At 44.9% G+C, this 15,230-nt stretch overlaps 1 protein-coding gene across 2 annotated transcripts in view; it reads right to left on the bottom strand.

Moving 5' to 3' along the window:
- DNAH11 (dynein axonemal heavy chain 11) overlaps positions 1-15,230 on the bottom strand; it is a 561,376-nt gene that overhangs the window by 360,953 nt on the left and 185,193 nt on the right. For both annotated transcript variants that reach the window (XM_063921780.1, XM_063921778.1), the window contains 5 exons: positions 13,788-13,904; positions 13,607-13,693; positions 11,443-11,601; positions 6,763-6,846; positions 5,003-5,161 (listed from right to left, as the gene is read on the bottom strand). In XM_063921780.1, the coding sequence (XP_063777850.1) occupies positions 5,003-5,161; positions 6,763-6,846; positions 11,443-11,601; positions 13,607-13,693; positions 13,788-13,904 (606 nt within the window). The remainder of the gene's footprint in view (positions 1-5,002; positions 5,162-6,762; positions 6,847-11,442; positions 11,602-13,606; positions 13,694-13,787; positions 13,905-15,230) is intronic.

Genomic DNA, 15,230 nt, shown 5'->3' with positions numbered 1-15,230 from the left:
ATTGCCTGAGGGTCCCTTGACCTGGCGCAATATCTGTCTAGTTTTTTGTTGAGGCGGGACGCCATCATGTCCACCTTTGGTTTTTCCCAACGGTTCACAATCATGTGGAAGACTTCTGGGTGAAGTCCCCACTCCCCCGGGTGGAGGTCGTGTCTGCTGAGGAAGTCTGCTTCCCAGTTGTCCACTCCCGGAATGAACACTGCTGACAGTGCTATCACATGATTTTCCGCCCAGCGAAGAATCCTTGCAACTTCTGCCATTGCCCTCCTGCTTCTTGTGCCGCCCTGTCTGTTTACGTGGGCGACTGCCGTGATGTTGTCCGACTGGATCAACACCGGCTAACCCTGAAGCAGAGGCCTTGCTTGACTTAGGGCATTGTAAATGGCCCTTAGTTCCAGGATATTTATGTGAAATGACGTTTCCATACTTGACCACAAGCCCTGGAAATTTTTTCCCTGTGTGACTGCTCCCCAGCCTCTCAGGCTGGCATCCGTGGTCACCAGGACCCAGTCCTGAATGCCGAATCTGCGGCCCTCTAGAAGATGAGCACTCTGCAACCACCACAGGAGAGACACCCTTGTCCTTGGAGACAGGGTTATCCGCTGATGCATCTGAAGATGCGATCCGGACCATTTGTCCAGCAGATCCCACTGAAAAGTTCTTGCGTGGAATCTGCCGAATGGAATCGCTTCGTAAGAAGCCACCATTTTTCCCAGGACCCTTGTGCATTGATGCACTGACACTTGGCCTGGTTTTAGGAGGTTCCTGACTAGCTCGGATAACTCCCTGGCTTTCTCCTCCGGGAGAAACACCTTTTTCTGGACTGTGTCCAGAATCATCCCTAGGAACAGCAGACGTGTCGTCGGAATCAGCTGCGATTTTGGAATATTTAGAATCCACCCGTGCTGTCGTAGTACTACTTGAGATAGTGCTACTCCGACCTCTAACTGTTCCCTGGACCTTGCCCTTATCAGGAGATCGTCCAAGTAAGGGATAATTAAGACGCCTTTTCTTCGAAGAAGAATCATCATTTCGGCCATTACCTTGGTAAAGACCCGGGGTGCCGTGGACAAGCCAAACGGCAGCGTCTGAAACTGATAGTGACAGTTCTGTACCACAAACCTGAGGTACCCTTGGTGAGAAGGGCAAATTGGGACATGGAGGTAAGCATCCTTGATGTCCAGAGACACCATATAGTCCCCTTCTTCCAGGTTCGCTATCACTGCTCTGAGTGACTCCATCTTGAATTTGAACCTTTGTATGTAAGTGTTCAAGGATTTCAGATTTAAAATAGGTCTCACCGAGCCGTCCGGCTTCGGTACCACAAACAGCGTGGAATAATACCCCTTTCCCTGTTGTAGGAGGGGTACCTTGATTATCACCTGCTGGGAATACAGCTTGTGAATGGCTTCCAATACCGCCTCCCTGTCGGAGGGAGACGTTGGTAAAGCAGACTTCAGGAACCGGCGAGGGGGAGACGTCTCGAATTCCAATTTGTACCCCTGAGATACTACCTGCAGGATCCAGGGGTCCACTTGCGAGTGAGCCCACTGCGCGCTGAAATTCTTGAGACGACCCCCCACCGTACCTGAGTCCGCTTGTAAGGCCCCAGCGTCATGCTGAGGACTTGGCAGAAGCGGGGGAGGGCTTCTGCTCCTGGGAAGAGGCTGCATGGTGCAGTCTTTTTCCCCTTCCTCTGCCCCGGGGCAGATATGAGTGGCCTTTTGCCCGCTTGCCCTTATGGGGACGAAAGGACTGAGCCTGAAAAGACGGTGTCTTTTTCTGCTGAGAGGTGACCTGGGGTAAAAAGGTGGATTTCCCAGCCGTTGCCGTGGCCACCAGGTCCGATAGACCGACCCCAAATAACTCCTCCCCTTTATACGGCAATACTTCCATATGCCGTTTGGAATCCGCATCACCTGACCACTGTCGCGTCCATAACCCTCTTCTGGCAGAAATGGACAGCGCACTTACTCTTGATGCCAGAGTGCAAATATCCCTCTGTGCATCTCGCATATATAGAAATGCATCCTTTAAATGCTCTATAGTCAATAATATACTGTCCCTGTCCAGGGTATCAATATTTTCAGTCAGGGAATCCGACCAAGCCACCCCAGCACTGCACATCCAGGCTGAGGCGATTGCTGGTCTCAGTATAACACCAGTATGTGTGTATATACTTTTTAGGATATTTTCCAGCTTCCTATCAGCTGGCTCCTTGAGGGCGGCCGTATCCGGAGACGGTAACGCCACTTGTTTTGATAAGCGTGTGAGCGCCTTATCTACCCTAGGGGGTGTTTCCCAACGCGCCCTAACCTCTGGCGGAAAAGGGTATAATGCCAATAATTTTTTAGAAATTAGCAGTTTTTTATCGGGGGAAACCCACGCTTCATCACACACCTCATTTAATTCATCTGATTCAGGAAAAACTACGGGTAGTTTTTTCACACCCCACATAATACCCTTTTTTGTGGTACTTGTAGTATCAGAAATGTTCAAAACCTCCTTCATTGCCGTGATCATGTAACGTGTGGCCCTACTGGAAAATACGTTTGTTTCCTCACCGTCGACACTGGAGTCAGTGTCCGTGTCTGGGTCTGTGTCGACCATCTGAGGTAACGGGCGCTTTAGAGCCCCTGACGGTGTTTGAGACGCCTGGGCAGGTATTAACTGTTTTTCCGGCTGTCTCATGTCGTCAACAGTCTTTTGTAAAGTGCTGACGCTATCACGTAATTCCTTCCATAAGACCATCCAGTCAGGTGTCGACTCCCTAGGGGGTGACATCACTATTACAGGCAATTGCTCCGCCTCCATACCATTTTCCTCCTCATACATGTCGACACAACGTACCGACACACAGCACACACACAGGGAATGCTCTGATAGAGGACAGGACCCCACTAGCCCTTTGGGGAGACAGAGGGAGAGTTTGCCAGCACACACCAGAGCGCTATATATATACAGGGATAACCTTATATAAGTGTTTTTCCCTTATATAGCTGCTGTATTTATTAATCTGCCAAATTAGTGCCCCCCCTCTCTTGTTTTACCCTGTTTCTGTAGTGCAGGACTGCAGGGGAGAGTCAGGGAGACGTCCTTCCAGCGGAGCGGTGAGGGAAAATGGCGCTTGTGTGCTGAGGAGATAGGCTCCGCCCCCTTCTCGGCGGCCTTTCTCCCGCTTTTTTAAGGAAAAACTGGCAGGGGTTAAATGCATCCATATAGCCCAGGAGCTATATGTGATGTATTTTTAGCCATCTAAGGTGTTTTTATTGCGTCTCAGGGCGCCCCCCCCCCAGCGCCCTGCACCCTCAGTGACCGGAGTGTGAAGTGTGCTGAGAGCAATGGCGCACAGCTGCGGTGCTGTGCGCTACCTTATTGAAGACAGGACGTCTTCTGCCGCCGATTTCCCGGACCTCTTCTGTCTTCTGGCTCTGTAAGGGGGCCGGCGGCGCGGCTCTGGGACCCATCCATGGCTGGGCCTGTGATCGTCCCTCTGGAGCTAATGTCCAGTAGCCTAAGAAGCCCAATCCACTCTGCACGCAGGTGAGTTCGCTTCTTCTCCCCTTAGTCCCTCGGTGCAGTGAGCCTGTTGCCAGCAGGACTCACTGAAAATAAAAAACCTAATTTAAACTTTTACTCTAAGCAGCTCAGGAGAGCCACCTAGTATGCACCCTTCTCGTTCGGGCACAAAAATCTAACTGAGGCTTGGAGGAGGGTCATAGGGGGAGGAGCCAGTGCACACCAGGTAGTCCTAAAGCTTTTACTTTTGTGCCCAGTCTCCTGCGGAGCCGCTACCCCCCCATGGTCCTTTCGGAGTTCCCAGCATCCACTAGGACGTCAGAGAAAATATGTTACCCATGGAGGGGTAAACCCTTATTATGTCTGTTACTGTATATTAAATGCTGTTTCTTTTCTCAATAAAGAGATTAAAATAACCAGAGGTAGACGCAGACGTGGCTTTTGGCAATCGCCGTCTGCAACTTTATGCAAATACTGCTACAAAGTCCTTCCCTGTTGTATGTCTGGGCGTATGAATGTGCAAGGACTGCGGTGCCCACTGCTAACGTCCGTACACGCTGTAATACCGCCAGGTGCGTCTTTATACACCACCATCAGAACTTGGGCCAGCCCTATGGCAGATATACAGTACCATCTGAGTATGGCCCCCAGTGAATGACTGTGTAGCTTGCATGCCAAGATTTTTTATTTATTTTTTTTAGAGTTTTTCATGCATTGCACAGTAGCAAAAAAAACAACAATATGTGCCCTTTATGTTCTATTATGGAACGCAAACTAAGGTGAGGTAGATTAGCACATAATATTGCTTGCTTGACTCAAAAAAGGCAGCAGTGTAACTCATGGCCCTCCCCCACAAACATTTCAGTTTATGAAAATGGCTAATCACGTGGCAAGAGCACTAATACCTGCTCAGCCTGTTGGGAACACAGCCACCTTTAGCACTCAAGCGGGACTCTTGCTGTGTAGTAATGTCACATTAGAAGTAAAATAAACTCATGTATTTTATACTTACTTAATAAAGTTATTCTTTAAGAATATTCCTAAACAACTTTATAAATTGCGCTATAAATACATGTATAGCCTTGCAGCAGTCACGTCTTATGCAAATGCCTCAGCTGATTTTTTTTTTAATACTGAGGTGCCCACTTACGGCATCCTGCAACAGTGCACTTCTGTCTCGCTGCCTCCTGTGTGAAGCAGTTGCTTATAGCAACAAGCCTGCAATACGCCCCTATCTGCTTAGCCACACCCCTGTTTCCTCCCAGGAACACCCACTGAAATCCACAGACCCTGCATCCAAATCTGTCCTGTCCCGTGTCTACGTATGTTAACAATTGGGACAGATGCACTATGCGACTCTGACACATGCGCTGAAGAAAAACACTGCTCGTGTGCTTGAATAGAAGCATAGTGTGTGACTCTCAATCAGATATATACATAGAAACAGGCACCAGCTCTAGGGCCCATAATCTTTACTACCTACCTTGGTGGCAATCATAAGCTGGTGCCAGTGCCGGTCACGAATAGCTGGGTTCTGTAGATCAGTTACAGCTCGCAAAGATGTGATCATGTTTTTCACAGTCATATCTAAGCCTGCATACGCATCCCAGGAGCGGACCTGCTTGTCCAGTGACCAGATTTCCTAAATAAAATAGTTGAATGAAAATAAATATATATTACACAGACATACGCACAGACACAGGTAGGATGTATCTCTATAGTAGGCTTGGGATGACTAATATTCTAGATAAGGGTTTTTTTCCATGACAATATGCATACCATCTATTAAGATGTATTTAAAAATGCCCCTCATAGCTCTGTCGTGAATACAGGAGGAAGGGGATGAGACGTTCCAGACTAACATCTTTTCAAACTTAGTTCATTTGGATTGGCTGGAATCTACTTCCAAATGTGTGAAGCAAAATTGTTAAAAGAACTTTTCACATGTGCTTTATTTATGCCAGGTACCCCTCACCCTGTACAGCCAGATCTAAAAATCAAGCACCTACTGTAAGTATCTTATACTGCATAAGAATGTGGTGGCCATTTGTCATAGGCCCAGATTTATCAAGACTTAGAGAGTGATAAATTGCACGGCAGAGCCGGCCCTAACCAATATGATGCCCTAGGCAAGATTTTGGCTGGTGCCCCCTAGCACCACCGCTAGTTCTGCAGGACATGCCTGGCACGAGTCAGCTGGCAGCTCTGCTAACGTTGGGCCGTGCCTTTTGTTTATGAAAATGCATCTTATTTGCATTACTATGTGGCTAGGATGCACAAACAGCTTATGCTGATTAAAATGATATGCAGCATGCCTATATTCTGTGTGCGATTGCGGCTGTATCTGCATACGAAATGCTACATTACAGTGATTTCCAGGAATACACTGCAACGTAGCATTTTGTATGCAGATACAGCCTCAGTTACACACAGAATATAGGCATGCCGCATATCATTTTAATCAGCATAACCTGCTGATGCCCCTAAGCATACCAAATGCCCTAGGCAATTGCCTAGTTTGCCTATGCCTAGGGCCGGCTCTGTTGCACGGTAATAAAGTACCAACCAATCAGCTCCTGTCAGTTTTCAAACACAACCTATAACATAGCAGTTAGGAGCTGGTTGGTTGGTATTTTATCACCGTGCAATTTATCACTCTCCAAGGCTTGATAAATCTGGGCTGTAATCTGCTAAATACCAGATTTTAGGCTAATTTGGTTACACATAAGGAGTGTCAGAGACCAGGCAGAGCTGGTCAATAACTGTTAAACCTTGCCAAACATGATAACACAGGCTCCCTTGTCAGCCCTTTCTAATAAATGTGCATCTGTTATTGGCTGGCCAACCATATAGTTTTGATGCTACAGGCTTGGTGCTGTAGGACTAATTTGCCTAAAAAATACCTAAGTACTGTAACTCCCACCTTTCCTACCACCAACAGCTCAGGCTAATGTGATATACAGCTGTAGAAATACTCATTATGTTAAAAACACAAAAGGATGACTATCTTTATCTAAAACAAAAATGAAAATGTAACATATAACTAGAATATTTTGAACAGATACAGTATTGGTGAATATAGAAAATAAAAGCCAAGTTTCAAACCATATAAACCCTAAATTGTTGCCTATACGTCCATCATACAGAATAATCATTTTGTGCTTAAATCATTTGTGCATAACGCACTGCAGAACAATATTTTTTTGTACAGCATTTCATAAAAGGGACAGCTGTGGAACTTGCCTTTGAAAACCTCCTGAGTTCAACATCCATCTGTTCCACGTTAATCTGCCTCCACTGCGTTTTAACCCAATCAGTGATGCTGGACTGTAAATCAAAGAGGAAATATGCAGTAATCACCTGTGCCATTATTTACATGCCAACACATACCGAATTCCGTATATTACTCCCAATAGCAAATCCACTAACTCTAATATCACATTCAGGTAAAGTCAAAGCATCTGTGTATAGAGGTTGGCAAGTTGAACAACTGTATTATGTACGTCCATCTTGTTTTAGTAACAGTCTCGTACTTAGCAATTGTGAGTTCATGTGATTGCTCTGGGGACCAGCAGCATGTGTGGCCCTATGCAGTTATTCCACAAATCTAGGCCTATGAGACAGATTGGCTAGTGCATTCCACTGTTAGTGAAGGTTTGCACAGATTCTGAACTTAATAGGTGGTGGCGAGATTGCAATGAAACGTAGCTGGTTGCTTTCTTCAATAACTTTCTATGGGAGCCAGTAATTACTAGTTGTTCCACCCTTTCAACAACAACTTTTGTGGGAAAACATATTTCTGTTTTTTTCTCCTGGTAATTTGTGCATAGTACTTCTTATGCACCCACCTTACAGTTCAACATAATGTGGAGCAGTTGCAAAAGTAGGATTTATGGTCTTACCTTGTTAAATCCTTTTCTTCGGCTCCATGGGAGGCACAGGGAGGATAATGGGTATAGCATGGAGAGTAGAGCCTGAGCACCAAACCCAGCAACCCAGGCCCCTCTCCCCTATACCCCACCCCCAGCCAGCTAGCTCAGTTAGCAAACCCATGGCAAGGAGAGAGGAGAAGGAAAGGGAAAAGGAAGACTGCACATACTCAGAAAGACACACACAGAGACCAGGTGCATAGAGAACCAGTATCACAGAAACTAACCCCTGCAAACCAGGTGCGTTAGGGTGGCCACCTTGTGCCCCACCATGGAGTTGTAGTTGAAGAAAAGGATTTAACAAGGTAAGACCAAAAATCCTACTTTCTTCTTTCTCCACTAGGGGTGCAAAGAGAGGACAATGGGATTCCCTAGTGCTGTCCCCTATGGGAGGAGACACTCCTGAGCTGCACTGAGAACCCTTCGTCCGAAAGCTGCATCTGAGAATGTGAAGGTGTCAAAGGCATAGAAACGGATAGAAATATGTGCAGAGGAACACAAAGTTGATCTGCAGAGGTGCCACATTTAGCTGCCCAAGAGGTTCCCACTGACAGGGTGGAATGAGCAGTCACCATTGCAGGGGCAGGAAGATCCACCACAAAGAAGGCATGGCGGATAGGCAAGCGGAGCCACCTGGCTAAAGTCTGTTTAGAAGCCGGCCAGCCCCCCTTGTGGAAATCACACAGGACAAACAGAGTATCATATCTGTGGAGTTATCTGGTCCTATCCACAGAAATCTGGAGGGCCTGCACCACCTCTCGCGAGGCTTCCTCAAGAAAAGATTCCAGAACACCGAAAGTCATTACCACAATCTCCTGGCTGATTTAGAGCCGAGACAGAACCTTCTGTATGCAACAGTGGAATAACTTCATCCCAGTTGCCTGGAGGCAAGATCAATCTTGGTGCTCCCCCAGCATCATGATATATTTAAAGATCAAAATACTGTAATAATGTCTTTATGATAGCTTCGATACACCTCCAGTGCTACCAAATATTATATATATTGCCCCAGATATTGGCCCCTGCAGCTACCACCATCTTCAGATGGCGATAGCCCACTGTAGCCTATGGGCTACAGATAACGACTGTAATTCCGGCAGGATTCCCCAGGAACCCTTCACCAGAAATAGCAGCTGTGCACACACGGTCAGCGGGACCGCGCATAATCAGAAGCCCTGGCAGACCTTATATACATTGCATATGCGATCTATGATAAATGGGCCCCTTAGTCTTTCTACACAAACTCCCATCTGGATTAACTAATAAGAGAAAGTTAGGATGTGATTGATTTACTGTAAATGGTGAACAGTTTCCATATACTTATTAGAAGCATTGCTGTCTAATGTCCTCACCCGATTTGTAGGGATGTAGTTGGCATTCTGACGATCAAGATGCCGGTGGTCGGAGAAGACCGCTGCTGGAATCCTGACACCGCTCAGAACCCCGCCTGTCAGCATCACAAACGTAAGTATGCTGGGGAGGGTTAGGGTTATCCTGGAGGGGTGGGCGGTAGGGTTAGGGTTAGGCACTAACGGTAGGGTTATGCTGCAAGGGGGGGGGGGGGGTTAGGGTTAGGCACTAGACTGTGAGACAGGAGGGCTAGGCATTAGAGGGAGAGTTAGGTTAGGCTGTCCGGGGGGGGGGGGGGGGGGGATGGAGATGAGGGGGGGGTGTTAGAGTGAGTTTTAGGTCTATATATATTAATATGAGGACTGGGGCTTGTATCACTCTATAAATATTGATTGGTTCCCCAGAGATATGAGTGATAAGTAGTAAGACTGAACAAACCTGCTCGCATGCTCACGTCCAGCTCTGCAGTCTGTAATCTATTTCAGGTACAGGAGTTGGGCTCTCTTCTTCTCCTCTTACCGACTGCCGTTGGTGATGATCTGTCTCCTCTTTGGGGCTGCGAGCCATGGACCGTCCATAATGGCAATGCTGGAGACTGGAAGTGATTTTCCTGTACTGCAACCTGAGGAAGCGCTGGTGACTAACTCATTTGTAAATATGTAAAAAGGCATCCTGGATGTCTAAGGATGCCATAAAATCCTCTGGTTCCAGAGCAAAAATGATGCCAAGAGACTCCATATAGAAACTGAGAATCCTCAGGCACCTGTAAGTGCCCTGAGCATGAGGATGTGCCAGAACGAGCCACCCAGTTCTGAACAAGGAAGAGGTTGGCATAGAAACCCATACCTCCTGAGAGGAGGAGGACCAGGATGATGACCCTGGAGGTAAGAAGGGAGAGAAAGGATTCTCCGAGAGCTCTTGTTGTCCCTGGAAGTGCTTGGGAAAACACAACCCTGACCCAGGCGTCTCTCATGGTCCCCATACTTCGAAGAAACGCAAAAGCCAGCCACCCACGCTAGGGTCCCCCAGGTGTAGGCCTGCCCCATCATGTAGAAGGCCTGTCAGCTATCTGGTAGATCAAGGTTGCCTACCTCAAGACCAAGAGTTCATAGAGGAGGAACCCTGGAATATAGAAAGATACTGACGTCTGGCCTTTCCTTGTGGACAAAAGAAATGAAAAATAGACATTCTGGACCTGGGAGGTGCGCAGAAGGATAGAAGCCTGCTGAGATCTTGAAAAAAAGATCCCGATAAGTGCAGCTGTGTGCCTGACTTCGCGGCTAATTGAATTCCCACCTTAGATTATCAAAGATGAAAAAACAAAGTGGCATCTTTAGTAGGATGAGAAACAAAAACAAAAATGAATAAAATGTCCTGTAATGTGTTTCAGTGACAAAATACAGCAGGGTGTAAGTAAGCACTTCCATAGTTACCAGAATAAATATAGAGGTGTCACCAAGACATTCTCCGACCACATTCCACGGTATTGTAACTTCAGTTATCTTCATATTTTACAGTAGGTTGAGCATTACTCTTTGTAATATACACGGAAAAGATTTTTACATAGACATTAGTGATTTTAGAGTTTTCATTAGCATTTTAATATAGGATTTGGCAAACAGTGTTTGTCTTAATGGTGCACTTTTTATTATGAATGGAGAGGAAAGCGGACAGTGGTGTCGTGTGAAGTGATTCTATCAGTGTCAGATTGCTACACGGGAAAGAACTGGATGTGTGTCTATTTCAGCAGAGAAATGTCTGACTGAGGTAAATGTGATGGAGTAAGGCATGAAACAGAAAAACAGTGGATAACATGTAAACACTATTACCCAACATTATATTTAATGAGATATACACTGTAATTACGTTGTTACTCTCTGACATGGTAGAGGCCACCATAGAGAAACACAATCAACAGATGTAAGATTTTGGTATCAAGTTCTTTGAGTTCTAGTCCTTCATTAAAATCCATGGAGCTCAGTGCATGTAATATGTGGATTCAATAGACAACTTGTGTGCAGAGCAACTCAATGAACTATTCAAAAAAATCCTCAGTTTGGTTATCGGTGTGGTGGCACAGTGGTTGGCAGTGCTTGCCTCTTAGCACTTGGGTCAGTGGTACAATTTCAATCAGGGTCCTAGCTGTGTGGCGTTTGTTCTCACCATGTTTGTGTGATGACATAGGACAACAATTGAGCCACAATCAATAATGTAAAGTGCTCTGTTGTCCTAATGGGAAGAAAGTGCTATACAAATAATGTGTTAAATTCTTGTTCTCTGGTTTTAAAGCAATGTGTTTCTAACCACACTTAAGTAATTTCAGTCAGAATTAGGGGTCTATTCATAAAGCAGTGAAAAGTGTGGAGAAGTGAGCCTGTGGAGAAGTTGCCCATGGCAACCAATTAGCTGCTCCATACAATTGTATAGTATGCAAATTATAAATGTTACTTCAATGCTGATTGGTTGCCATGGGCAACTTTTCCATTGGCTCACTTCTCCACACTTTTCACTGCTTCATGAATAGACCCCTCATTGTGACCGAAATTACTTAAGGGTGGTTATAAACTCATTGCTTTAAAACCAGAAAATAATCTTTTTAGATTAATTATCTCCTGAGATCACATTGTAGAGAGGGGAACCGTACCTGAACATTATATATAATATCCCACAATTCCTTAAGTAATTTTATCTCTTCGCGGCACTTCCTCATCTGCTTGTAATCCGGAACTGCCACTTCAAACAGATTTGCGGATTCTTGTATGAGTCTCACTTCCTGCTCCAAGTCACGCAGATCCCGGTTGGCCTGTGGGACAGATATGGTAATATTATGGCATGACAATTCACCTTTTCACTAGCACCTGTTGTCTACACACTGTAAAGCAATGTTCATGATAGTGCAATTTATTTATTCACTAGGTACTAGAGATATCACCAATATATAGAACACCATACTTAGCCTCCAATTTTCAGTGAATTGAAAGTCTGCATTCTCATTAATATTCATTTTGCAAAAAAATAAAATAAAATCTCTATTGATACGGGGTAAAAAAACTAGCAATGCTGTGCAACTTAGTTCATTTCAGTGGCTTTATCCATTTCAATGGACTGTCTAGTGCAGATACTGGAAGCCATATTGAAATGAATGGGTTATTAAAACAAAAGGAAAAAGCTTTTTATCAGAGAACAGAGCTTGTACAAATCTTTGGAAAGAAAAGTAAATGTTTGCCAGATTCAATTTTTTGGATACTAATTCCATTTTTCCCCATTTGACTTCAATTTACTGAAAAGAAAATTGATATTTAGTAGCTTCCGCTAAAATCGCAGACCATTGTGTATTGGCAATGGCTACACACAATGCAATAACATAAATGCAGTCTAAAATGAGCTATTAAGCTGGACTTCCTGCATTCCTGTTACTAAACAGTTTGATTTTAAACTGAATGGGATATTATTCAAGGCATACTGTAATAGATGGCTCCAAAAGTTGACAAATGTAGCAAAACCAGGAGCTTCTGCCGCCAAACAGATAATTTATAATTACAGGAAATATCACATCAGGTACAGATGTAGCAATGCTCACCTTGCGCAATGTGCAGACATCGCGGCATAGCTGGGGCGACCAGTGTGCCTGCGATAAGCATGTCCATAGGAACTAAATGGAGTGATCACTGGCTGCCAATAGTCGCAGCCTGTCACACCATGCAACAAGCCGCGATGCAGAATGCCGCATTGCGGCAAAGCTGAATATGGCTACATCTGTAATGTGCCACAGGGGCTGACTGCCAACTTTTAGCCTGAAGGGCCGATGCAAACAAGTAGCCTGGCTCTTCTACAGTGCACACAACGGATTTGTAAGCGGCACTTGAAATAAACGCACAGGAAGACATTAACCCTGATGGAAAGTGTTTCAATACAATGAAATGTTGCTCTTTTTGTGATGTATTCCACATCATAGGTCAGACGCAGCACCAGCTGTCTTAGTGTCTTTTGCCTCAGTCACATCTGCAACTTTATGCTAATGACACAACAAAGCCCTTCCCTCGTGTACAACCAGCATCCGAAAGTGTACAGTAAATTTCTTTTGATGCTCAAATACCACTTGGTGATTCTTCAGACCTAGCATGTTTCCAGCCTGTGACTTAGATGGCCCCGCCCCCAAAACCCCACCCCCTGTGGCCATGCTGCCTGTGTCTTATCAGAGTGACCGGGAGCACACTGGGGGTCATTCCGAGTTGTTCGCTCGGTATTTTTCTTCGCATCGCAGCGATTTTCCGCTAACTGCGCATGCGCAATGTTCGCACTGCGACTGCGCCAAGTAAATTTGCTATGCAGTTAGGTATTTTACTCACGGCATTACGAGGTTTTTTCTTCGTTCTGGTGATCGTAGTGTGATTGACAGGAAGTGGGTGTTTCTGGGCGGAAACAGGCCGTTTTATGGGAGTGTGTGAAAAAACGCTACCGTTTCTGGGAAAAACGCGGGAGTGGCTGGAGAAACGGAGGAGTGTCTGGGCGAACGCTGGGTGTGTTTATGACGTCAAACCAGGAACGACAAGCACTGAACTGATCGCAGATGCCGAGTAAGTTTGAAGCTACTCAGAAACTGCTAAGAAGTGTCTTTTCGCAATTTTGCTAATCTTTCGTTCGCAATTTTGATAAGCTAAGATTCACTCCCAGTAGGCGGCGGCTTAGCGTGTGCAAAGCTGCTAAAAGCAGCTTGCGAGCGAACAACTCGGAATGACCACCACTGTGCATATCTCCTGACCACAATGTATGGGCAACAGCAGTGGATTGCTGTTTATTTCATATACCTTGTCCAGAAGTGTATACGGCATTTGTGCACCATATGAGAATGGAGCTTCCAAACAAAATGTTTCTCTAAAACTGATCTGTTTCATCTGGAAAGACAAAAAAAATAAAGATTCAATAATTCTCCATATAGAGGCAGATTGTTATATAATATAATATAAAGTAATATAGTATTTCACTTACATCAAAAGCAACACATCTTTTCCTGATGACAGAAACCTCTGCTATCTGTAGGGGGGCCAGATCATGCTTCACAGTAATTGCTGTTTTTTTGGTATTGTTCCACTTCTCTGGCAGCTCCTACAGGAAGTAATATGAAAGACGTGTACAAAACAAACTCAGTCTACTGTCCAATGCTACAGGGTTTTCTCCCAAAATAGGACTCTGCAGCTAAATGTAACATACTCCCGAGTTCTGGAGGTGGGGGAATTTTGTGCAAGCCTGCCCCTTTTTTTAAAGCAACAATCATTTACAGGGCAAAACCAACCTGGTATAGAAATACATCTGTAATATATATATATATATATATATATATATATATATATATATATTTGTAACATAGTTTCTGAGGTTGAAAAAAGACAATGTGTCCATCGAGTTCAACCTATTTATGGTCTCCTAAGCCATATTATTTTTAGGACTAATTTCGTCTGTTGCTAATGTCGGCCGTCGTGTTTGTTCCTCTCTTTTTGTAATAACTATAATGCGTGACTACGCACCATAACCCTGTATATCCTTATCCATTAGGTACTTATCTAGCCCATTCTTGAAAGTGTTGACTGAGTCCACCTTTACTACTCTCTCAGGCAGGGAATTCCAAACACGTATTGTATTACTGTGAAGCGACCTTTACGTCTGTGTGTGCAAAATCTCTCTTCTAACCTAAGTGGGTGTCCACGAGTCCTCTGTGTTGATCTTACCAAAAACAGATCCCCCGCAAGCTCAGTGTATTGTCCCCTTATATATTTGTAAATGTTGATAATGTCCCCTCTTGGTCTCCTCTTTTCCAGTGTAAACATGCCTAGCCTTGCAAGCCTTTCCTCGTATTCGAGCGTCTCCATCCCCTTAATTAGTTTGGTCACCCGCCTCTGAACCATTTCTAGTTTCAGGATATCCATTTTGTAGTATGGGGCTAAAATTGTGCACAGTATTCAAGATGTGGCCTCACTAGGGATTTATATAATGGGAGTATAACACACCCATCCCTTGCGTCAATTCCTCGCTTTATACATGCTAATACTTTATTAGCCTTCTTTGCTGCAATCCTACTTTGGGTACTGCTGCTTAGTTTGGTATCTATGTGAACACCCAAGTCTTTTTCCAGTACAGAATCCCCTAATTTTACCCCACTTAGTATGTAGGTGTTATTTTTGTTCTTGCTACCAAAAGTGCATTACCTTACACTTGTCTGTATTGAAGCTCATTCTCCATTTTGCTGCCCATGCTTCCAGTTTAACTAAGTCGTTCTGAAGAGACTCAGCATCTCCCTCCGTATTTATAACCTTACACAATTTGGTATCGTCTGCAAAAGTTGACACCATGCTCTCTAGATCTACTGTTCGAGCATTAATGAAAATGTTGAACAATAGAGGTCCAAGTACAGACCCTTGTGGCACACCACTTAGT

This window comes from Pseudophryne corroboree, chromosome 5, assembly GCF_028390025.1.
Source record: "Pseudophryne corroboree isolate aPseCor3 chromosome 5, aPseCor3.hap2, whole genome shotgun sequence".
NCBI classification, from domain to species: domain Eukaryota; kingdom Metazoa; phylum Chordata; class Amphibia; order Anura; family Myobatrachidae; genus Pseudophryne; species Pseudophryne corroboree.
This window is presented reverse-complemented; position numbering and strand designations above follow the sequence as displayed.